Source organism: Pomacea canaliculata, linkage group LG7, assembly GCF_003073045.1.
Source record: "Pomacea canaliculata isolate SZHN2017 linkage group LG7, ASM307304v1, whole genome shotgun sequence".
NCBI classification, from domain to species: Eukaryota; Metazoa; Mollusca; class Gastropoda; order Architaenioglossa; family Ampullariidae; genus Pomacea; species Pomacea canaliculata.
In genome coordinates, this window is record NC_037596.1 from 3,260,876 (window position 1) to 3,271,989 (window position 11,114).

At 38.9% G+C, this 11,114-nt stretch overlaps 1 protein-coding gene across 1 annotated transcript; it reads right to left on the reverse strand.

Moving 5' to 3' along the window:
- Nucleotides 1-1,719: 1,719 nt before the first annotated feature.
- Nucleotides 1,720-10,790, reverse strand: LOC112569255. Its single transcript, XM_025246995.1, has 8 exons — nt 10,473-10,790; nt 10,034-10,140; nt 9,593-9,948; nt 7,308-9,196; nt 6,659-7,020; nt 6,395-6,439; nt 6,025-6,069; nt 1,720-3,310 (listed from the first exon to the last, which is right to left on the reverse strand). The coding sequence occupies exons 4-8, from the start codon at nt 7,387-7,389 to the stop codon at nt 3,251-3,253; spliced, it is 594 nt and encodes a 197-aa protein (XP_025102780.1). The 5' UTR covers nt 7,390-9,196; nt 9,593-9,948; nt 10,034-10,140; nt 10,473-10,790; the 3' UTR covers nt 1,720-3,250.
- Nucleotides 10,791-11,114: the final 324 nt, after the last annotated feature.

Here is an 11,114-nt window from a genome sequence, read left to right on the forward strand (position 1 = left end):
AGAAAATCAATTATCATCATCATATCGGTAACCGCCGGACACGGAGCAAGCAGGCGCACCAGGGAGGAAACCCGGTACATAAAGTCGGAATGGGCGAGGAATGAGAAGCAGCGGAGGGTGAGAATTCACACTGAGGCCGATCTTAAGGGTTAGGGCCCCTAGCGCTTGATCGACAAGCTTTAGAGCTTTAGAGCGCTCATCTATCTCCCTAACTGGCTTGTTGGACGAATTTTTAGGAGAGCTCAAACACGGTGCTCGTATTTGTCTTCGGTCAGCGCAAAGCCGACCATGCACATTCTACAATACTATCATCACTACACTACTACAGCCCTACAACACTACACACATAAAATACACATTATATATTTCACATAACCCGTATAAGAAATACAGCACTGCAATATTACACACAATAAACATGTGCAGAATTGTAAGAACACCTAATTTAAACACATATCGAATCGTAAGAACACAAGGCTGCTCACATGCTGTGGTTCCTTGGCAACAGTTGTGAAAAGGTTTCCGCCGATAGCTGATATGACCGCCTTCTGGAACCTTTGGACTTGCGATCGTCTACAAGGTCAACTAAGATGGCGTCCTTCCAGCTCATTAGAGTGGTTCATCAAGATTAAGTCCCGCAGTACGCGGAGGAAGTGGACTGTCAACTTCCATGTCATCTTCTTCTTCGACGAAATTCCACCTCATCGCCACCTCACGCTGAACAGATATGTGTACAATACCTGTTCAACTCTCCCATCTCACTCTAACAGGTGTGTACAATAACTGTCAACTTTCCCATCTCATCGATATAATACAACAACAACAATAAATGCAAAATTTGTAAGCGCGTACTGCCAACAAAGAAAGTATGTATATAGCGCTTAAGAACAAGAGCGAAACATGGACAAGTATAAACGAATAATAAAAATCAAACCTACAGAAAACACAAAGAAGAACAAAATAACAAGAAGAGCTGAGAGTAACACGACATGTGCAAAAGGAAGGGTGTGACAAAGGACTGGCTCTATGGGGAAAGGTGTTAGGAGTAATGTTTACGGAAGAGGTTAGTTTTCAGTGCATGTTTTAAAGGATTCAATAGTGGTAGGTGGCGGGTATGGAAGGGAGAGAGTTCATTCTTCGCTGCACAATAACTAAAAGTCTGTGGCCATATGTTGTTCTGGTGAGAAGAAGAGTAAGAAGACGATAATCTTAGTTTATCTGTATATTATATCTATACTAAATGTACAAAATTATTTAACTAGCTTATTCTTTCCCTGTGAAGGGCGAGGACTATGGAAAAATGGCATTTTCTTGCTTATTTTACCTCTTGTTATAAAAATTTTCATTGTGTTTGTCAAAGAATTGTCATTGTCCCATTGTCACTACCAATGATTAGGTGTGGGAGGTAATTACTTTAAACCAAACTGTTCCCCTTCTCCGCCCATTGATGAGGTGCTGGCAAGCCATATAAGGGAGCGTTAGTTTCTCTACTGCCACCAGGAAAACTGCTCTAGCAGACCTGGGCAAACGCCGGCCCGCGGGCGGATCCGGCCGCCTCCTGTCTCTGACCCGGCCCCCGCTGGCCGCCCACAGTAAATATAACTATATATACAGTTTGGGTAAAACTGAGTTAAACTATATTAGTCCGGCCTCTAGAACCATCTCAGTTTCTCATCATCCGGCCCCTTGGGAAAATTAATTGCCCACCCCTGCTCTAGCACATCACCAACGAAATAGTTACTCTCGTCCGTATCGCAAATTTGAATAGTAGACATCCGGCCGGTTGCCACACCCTTGCGGGAGAAGAATTTCGGTGAGCTGCCTGTAAAGTTGGAGTCTTCTGCTGCTTTTACATCTTTCGTTCTAACAAGAGGTTTATTTCACCCGATTGTGCATAATGTAAGTAATACTTTAGGTAATGATGAACTGTCTGCTGTGCTGCCTGTGTCACATGACAATTGCCATTTTTACCGCCGGCTAAGAAACCTGAGAAAAGACGGGAAGCCTCTGTAACAAGTGTAGATGATGTGTTTGATGTGTGTAGCACTTCTACAGAGTTGTATTCAATAACATAGAATATGCTCATAATTATGCCTTCATAGTAGTCAATTACTATGGGTTATGCAAGTGAGTGTGAGTCGGTGGGTGGATGAGTAAGGGAGTGAGTGTTCCCGAACAATTGATGCACATTCTATATCTAACGGGCTTGCACACCTCTCGGTAAGTTGTCGATATGTAATGATCACTAGATCACATCTCTTGCGTAGTGTCATACCCAAAAAGCACACACCATACAAGCATACACATTGTCTATCTTGCCACGTGTTCTTTCACTTTACAAACAACAAAACATCGGTAGTAAGCTTCCTGTTTGATTGTATTATAATTATATCAAGGTCTTCCCAAGAAAACAGGTTCTTCTGGCTTAGCTGTACTCTTTATTTTCTATTTAAATTTTTTCTGAATTATTATTTTTTATATTCTTCTCTTCATAAGCAGAACAAAACATACACACAAAACATAAGCGTGTCCAGATACTGATCTCGCATACTGCGATAAATAACGAAGCTTAATCAGGTTTATCCGAGGATGTTTACAATTTACGGGACAAGAGTCACTGACTAGAGGTGCGTAGTGGAAATATTTTTTTCGTGTCTAAATTTGTGTATGTATTAGAAATATTTTGAAAAACAATGGTGTTGCGTTGTCTACACTGATAAGAACGTTGTTTAGAAACATGTTTTAGTGCAGACTATAAATAATGTGTAATATAGCAGAAAATTGAATATCTGAAATTGTATGTGTATGAATGTGTAGTTACATGTTTGCACATAATGCAGTGTGCTTATATTTGGTCGCGAAGCTGTTTTAGTGAAAGGTTAATTTTTGATGATATTAACTGAGATTCTGTGTGCAGAATACTGTTTATTGGATAATTTTATAACATAATATTTGAGATTATTTTGCATTGCGTTAAGTGGGACATATACCATTAAAACTGGTTCTTGGTAAAGCAAGGGATCTGTTGGAAAAGATTTGACAGCTGTGATGGATTGAGTAAGCTGCAAAGGTCTGACCAGCCATACTAATGTAAAGAGGACAAGACGGTTAAATCGTGCACATCCCCCTAATGCAGAAGAGACAGCCACACTATAAGATAAACGTATACCTCCCGACAAAAGAACTGCGAGACGGGGACAAAATGAGGATAATACATTTATTCATGGAAAATATAAAGACAGGTCTGTTGTCAATCGCATGAAGTTTCCTCCTCCGGATCAGACTCAAGGCAGTTAAGATGCGCGGGCATCTGGAATTAGGACAAGAGCATTAACAATTGTCTATAATTGTATATATATGTGTGTGTGTGCTTGGTTTCATTTTCCTGTTCAGGCAGCAGACAATGACATTAATGATGTCCGAGTCGGAAGGCGCGCCTGCTGTTGGCAGCTAAACTGACAACTTAGAACTCAATCTTGACCTCACAATTTTGACCTCTTTGTGTGCATTGTGATTTGTATCAGAGTGTATCACGATACCAGAAGATAGATATTACCCTAAGCTGGAGAAATAATATACTGCACTCAGCTTTACCTAGTTATTACAACAAGCTTTCTACTCCACTAGTCGTTAAAACGCACGAGCTACATTTACTGGCTTAAATGCAAGCACGAGGGTGTTTGAAGGAAGTGAAAAATGAAGAAGGCACATCAAAGATGGAAGGACACCGCAAAGTGATGACAGAGAAAAAGCTGTCCTCAGACTCATCGATGTTCCTGAGTGAAAATACTCACGGAGAAAATTTAATTTATTCTGCAAATATAGTAGCCAAAATATATTCAAGATAAAACATGTAATTGGAATAAAATAATATATTACTATTAACACTTTATCTTAATATTTTATTTTAAAGAAAACAGTATTAATCAAAGCTCACAATTTTATAACAAACCCAGCATCCATTACCATATTTGAGAACGATGCAGTTAGAAAAAAGTAGTTATAATAAGAATGCGGAAAATCTCAATAGTAAAACATAGTTATGTTTTCATCTCCCCAGCGAACTAATAAATAATTCAGAATGAATAAAAAGAGAAGAAAGACAAGCTCATGTTTGGGGCACCAGGAGGGGAATTTTCTCTGATTTTCTCTTTATAGCTATACAATGCATTTTATACTGATAGAATTTTAGAATTCTATACGTATATAATACATTCTATATTTATACATTTCATTCTATACGTATAGATTGCATTCTATAGCGGGGGGGGGGGAGAGAGAGAGAGAGAGAGAGAAAGAGAAAAAAACCAAAGAATTTCATTTATGTTATACTCAGAAGTTGCTATCCAATTCCATTCTGTAGCTACAGAATGCATTCTAGCTACACATTTCAATTGTATATTAATATAATGAATTCTGTAACTACAGAGTTGAAATGCATACGGAACAAGGCTGGCTCATTTGCATATGGGGCAAGAAGGTCAAAGATCAACCAATCAGTGCCCTAGAAATATCAATTTTATAAGAACAAAATGCATTGTATAAAGAGAAAATTTCCCTCTTCGGGCCCCACACTCATGTACCTCTTTCATGTGTTGACCATCGAAAAGGGCAAAGACAATTATTTGGATTTCCGCCCTAAAGTCAGTCATAAGGCGCGGTAAGAAAAGCTTGACATTTGAGGCTATGACTGAGAATTCAGTTTTGAATCGGAATCGTTTTTCACACAAGCACATACACATATACGGTTGAAAAGGAGTAATTAAATGCTGATCCTGAGACGTTGTCATGGTAACACATCATCGGCAGCAGTCACCGGTGGAGCGTTGCTGGACGTCTGCAGGTTGAGAAAACGAGGTAGAGAAGGTAGAACAACTTGTTGATTGAGTGCAGCTTGGCGAACTTGACATGACATATTGTTTATATCTGTATCCATTGTACTACAGCAAAGACTGACAGCATCATTATCATCACAAATATTTAATCTAGTAGATAGACATTTCTATCTAAATTATGATTTGCACACATATTTTTGATTTACTGTTATTCTAAGAAGGTATGACATCTCATATTCAGAAGTTTGCATAAGAATGAATAAGAAAACAAGCAATGATTTTTCAGCAATTTTGCATTACAGTAAACCATTCTGCCAGAAATATGTAAAAACTTTAACCATGAGAGTGGTTCCTTATAATCAATAATCTTTAAATTCTTTTTGATAAGAGTAACATCAACCACTTTCTCCATTATGGATCTTCTAAAGTACATTTTTACCTCTATGACATAGATCAAATGTTACTCTGTCCCTACTGTGTCTGATGATTTTAATCGACATTTACCATACAGTTAATCTGACTCCTGATCTTTGAAACCCAACTTTTTCGAATCTCACTTTCAGACACTTTAAACATCCAGCACAAACGTCATCAAAGATCACCAGCTCCAGTGACAACACCACTCCACGTCCTCCATGATGATGTCACAGCAGGGTCGTTGTTGATTGGTCTGTTACCAGCTCGTTATTTCGAATACTTCCTCCATTGTTACGTCCCTGATACGAGCAGTTGGATACTACAGAGACACACATCAGGAAGCTATTTCCTATTTCGAATTTCCATCATCAGTTTAAGGACATTCTACGTTGTCTCCCTTGTTGGCATGGCTTCCACTGACTTGATTTACCATCGAAATCTCGTAGCAGAAAAATCTTCTAATGTTTGTTCCTCTTGTTCTATTTTCAAAACAATCTTCAAAAAGCCAAAATATAGAGATGGGCTCAAGCAATAATACAATCGTTCTCAACTCTTTCCGCTCAAATTTTTGGACTACGAAAGGAATGTAAGTGGTGAACTGAACAACTGTAGTGTGAGCCAAAATAGGCTTAAAAGTTCTCTGCGTACACAGTTCTCGCGGTTTACCATACACAAATCCCGCGGTTTCAATCAATCAATCAATCAATCAATCAATCAATCAATCAATCAATCAATCAATCAATCAATCAATTGAAGTAACCATATTGCTTACCAGTTGGTTGAATGACAGTAGTTGTTTCTTCTTTATAAGAGCTTCCTGTTTACAGAGTTTTAAACGTAAATTATTATTTATTCCATTGTTCTTTACGTGCTAAAATAGAATACAAATACCCAACTTTACACACCCAAACACCTACTAGCTACCTTACTTATACCTTTAAATGATACATGTGACTGCATAGAAACAAGCCACCAGGGAAATACAATGTCAGAACAAACTACATCAAATAGGATTTGAACTTCCTTGTGCCTTTGTGTTAAAGTTAGTTTTTTAAATCCTAGATCATTAAATCAGTCTATTAATATTATTAATAATACATCTATCTTTTAGTTAAGCGTTTAGCTGAACTTTTCGCTCTTACCAGCCTTTTGAAGAGCAGCAGTTGTTTTTTCTTTTTGAGGGTTACCTGTTTACATTTAAAGACAGTAAACACATAATCCGGGATCAACTGCATTGCCATGTAAGTATCTAAGTACAATCTAAATGCCCAAACACATACCTTCCTACACACACACACAGCTTCCTACACATACCTTCCGACACACACACCATTCGGTCACTCATAAACACATGTGGGGAAATTAAAACAATCAGGTAGCAAAACACAATGTAACTACTTACTCACTACATCAAATGTGATTTGCGCCTTTTTCTGCACATGGCCGTAGGGTGATTCGCTCAGTTTCCAGATATAAGAAACATTGCCGGACACTTTGAACTCTCTGTACAGTCGGACTGACTTCTTTGAGTCGTTCTTACAAAAACAAAATGAAGACATGTCCGTGATGTGACAGATGTGATGTTGAAAGATGACATTGCAGACGTCCACAGAAAAATTCTCTTGGGAATAGAGCACTTTGACCCGGAAAAAGTCCGGAGAATGCCTGCACTTTGACGCGTTGAGGTAAAAGGTGGCGTCAAAGAAACTATTCTGTTGAACTTTGACAATATCTCCATCGCTGAATTCATGAAACTCTATGACTGTACCTATTGACAAAAAAATTATATAACAGCAATGTACATACCTAATAGATACATACATGCACACATTTATCTATAAACATACATACAAGCACACAACATACTTCCTAACCTACCTACCAACCTACTTTACTATATGCCTCCTAGTAACACTGTAATAGTTATACTTTTAAAGATGTGTTTCATGTGTTTCCTAGCCTAGGCTCCATGAAGAAGACACTTATGTGCATCATGCAGCACCAACTGCATGGGACTAACAGTCCACAGTGACCACAGTGCAAATATCCACCTACACATCTCATTTGAACCAAAGACGCTTTGCGTCACCATGGCGACCAGCAGAAGACACGTGTAACAATGCACAAGGATGCTCATTACATCGATGATGTTATCGATAATAGTGGTAAGTACAATAGATCCTGGCGAAGATGCACGTAGAGTATTCAAGAAACACAAGATTTATGGCCCGCTGTTTTGAAGTCGAATCGCCACAAGTAAAGGAAGCGAGTTCTCATTGGAAATGAACTTTGACCCGAAGGAAGAGATTTCGTATTACTTCCATGATTTAGCACTGGGAGAGTCAAGAACAAGGAAGAATATGGTCTTTGGTTAACAACTTCCTGCTTTTGAATTAATTTTCAATTAATACCCTTGATTAGTTTTATCACTCATTTTGATTTGCTGAATAATTTTATAATTTTTTTGGAGAAATGAATGACATAGCGATTCCATTGTAATGACACGATGAAGATGGTACCAATATGACAAAATATATTTCAGAGTAAAAAAAAGAAACTGTAGATATGTGTTGTTGTTTGACTTAAATGATCTTCCTGCTTGAGGTTTTTATTCTTTGCCTAAAAAATAAGGACTTGAGTTGAATTTAATAACAAATTGGTCGGTTGAAGTATTTATAAATCGAGAGATTTATGCTACAGTCTTTTTTTGTTAAATCGTTGCCTCAAACTAGTGCAATCGCGTCACATCTACCAGAACTCTTTTCATCCTCCCACCGGATGAGTTTCTTATTAAAGTTTAAACCAGTGTCTCTGAGTGGAAGACAGTTCGGAAGAGGACTTTTAACGAGAGCAATGCCATACTTTCGTTTCTTTATCTCGAGGCCTGCTCAGAGCACGCCAGAGCTCATGCCACTTAGAGGAAGAAGGGTTAATCAGATGTTGGGCTTCTGAAGATCAGATACACCAGTTATAGTGCAAAGGAGCCAAGGGGAGATTATTCTGACAGTGTCGACCTTGGGTATACCGCCTGACACTAAGGTCGCTATCACAGATGTAAACTTAAGGGTTTTGTAACAGTCAGTAAGCGGACAAACAGAAATAGTAATCAGGCATCAACGATACTTACCATGTGATGTTGTGAAGTAAAATGTCGTCTGCTGCCGGAGCATAAAGTGTTTTTAACCTCCGCAATCTTCAGGCTCGAGGCTAAAGAACGGCGTTTCACGACAGATGAAGATCATCTGATTAACCTGATGTATTGCTCCTGTCTGGCCGTTACATGCTTACCGAGACAGCATGGACGCACCGGTTGTGACGTCACACGTTATTCGCGCGCGTGTACGGGATTTCGCAGGTCTCGCTATGGGTGTAAATCACTGATTGTGAAATTAGACGATAAATAAACGGCTATTTTTTTGGGCGCGGAAATTAACAAAATTTATACTATGTTATATTTACCTACCAGAATCTGTTTATAACTAAGACCAGCTGGGTAAATCTTTAAGGTTTCGTGTTTACAAAGGTTCTGTATCCAACTGCATACAACAAGTAATTGTGGGGTCGACGAGTTGACCAGTTCAAAAAGTGAAAAGTTCTAAATTTCCATCTCTCGCACACGTAGAACACAGAATTGAAACCAACATTTTTCATTTAGCGTAGTTGGACTAGTTCCCTGATCTTTAAACAAAAATAATGTAATTTAATTTTTTTTATACATCCATTTTATATAATGATTAATTTATTCTCTTTTACCCTTTCTGTCCCTCAAACACACATTCAGACACTCATCCTCACAAATACATTTTCAAACATTAACATTTATATATTTGCACACAATTTTCACTTTAGATAATCAATCATTCTGTAACTATATACAGTCTTTGTGTTAATCATTTAATTAAATTTGTAGCACTTACCATCCCATTGGAAGACAGTTTTCTTTTCTGTATGAAAATAGCGTGTTTACAGTTAAAGACAGTTGTCAACAAAAGCCAGCCACTGTGTATTCTTACCAGAAATGGTATTAGAATGAAAGTTTCACAACAACAACAGCAGCAACAACAACATACATAAATACAAATACGTACGAATAGATGTCGTCAAGGGAAAAACGCAGTGTCTTCCATGGATTGAATTGCACACGAAAGATAATCATGCATGCATGTAAAAGCAATCACACAAACTGTCAGATTTCAACCGCCATTTACACAAACGTACGTCCAGATGTACGCACGAGAACACATACACACATACACCCTTATGTCTCCCTCGCCTTACTACCAAATTTTTTATGCATATAACATGCACATGAAACATCTATCGATGATCAGTCTACTCACCAAAGACGTCGAACACGAGGCTGGCGTTACCCTGGCCTTTCTTTGACCCCCGTTCACTCCACCTCCAGACGATCGGCACCTGGCCGGACACGTTGAGGTGCCTGGACATGCGGACCCAGCCTGCAGGGTCTGATAGGCACTGACAGTTAAACTCATCAGCGATACTGCAGTTCTGTTTGTTTATGATGATGATGCAGTCGCGAAGCTATGCTCCTTCGATGACACTTTCATGAAGAATGAGTCTACAGAGTCCGGGCACTTTGAGGTGTCGAGGTGAAAGGTCACGTTGATGTGAGAGTACTGTTCTAAGCGGACAGTGTCTCCATTTGTGAAACCTTCAAACTCCAGGTCTGCACCTGTCGATACACAACAGGGAGAATGTTTAGATTTTTTAGTTACATTTTTATATCTCATTGTACTTATGAAAAATACGCCGCTTACAATTCTCATCAGAAGCGAGGTCTCCACAAGTCAACATGGCGATCGTCATCAGACACACGCCACAAGCCAGACGCGTGACCATTTCTTTCGATGAGATCATCGATGATCTGAAAAAACACAAATCGTCAATTAATGCAGAAGAAGAAGAAGAAGAAGAAGAAGAAGAAGAAGAAGAACAACAACAACAACAACAACAACAACAACAACAACAACAAGAAGAAACAATGCGAAAGACATATTTCTTCTTCTACTATTTTTACTTAGCTCTTTGTCCTTGTTGTCTATTTGTCATGACCACTGTAATCTTTATCAATGATGTCGTCGCTCTTGTCGTCGTGGTATTTTTTTCTCTCTCTGTGACATTTGTTTGCTAGATCTTAGTGATGTAGCCTCAGTTGCTGACTCGGCAAAACAAGACCACAAGTTAACATTCTTTTACCTAGTACTTCTTGTACCGCTACTTCTCATACTGCTATTAATTCTCATACTCCTACTCTTGCTCTGTCTCCACCTCTGAATATCTGCAGAGGCAGCTGGAAACCGTCCTCCTGCTAATTTTTACTGGACGGCCAGGCAAGCTGAAGTGTTGCCCTAGTGCAGAGGGCGTGCTTTAGGAATCCTGCTCAAGTCCACATACTGCATGGTGATGAAGGAGAAGATTTTACGAACGAAACAATTCTTTTGTTGCTACATTAAAGCACTTCCCTGATTCTCAGCTGCCTAAGTCCCGGTTCTCCATAAAGGAGTATAGGTATTAGCAACAATTCTGTCCTTATTTTCCCCCACATACAATGAGTCAACATTTCTATCTTAAACACTGCAACTTCCGCTTTATTAATAAATAATGGTTCAAAATGTCAAAGCTTTTCTTTGTCTTTATTTCGCAGTCCCGAGTATGTAGCTCTGAAAGCCGCTTCTGATTTTTCTGCGTGATCACTTGTTCTAATCCCAGCTGCACGTGCATCCTAACTGCTGTGTGTCTGGTCGGGCGGAAAGATATTCAGACGATTACAACAGATTGTCTTTGTCTTTTCCACAAACAACTAAATGTTCTTTCTTCTCTGAAGCCATAGTTTCGCAG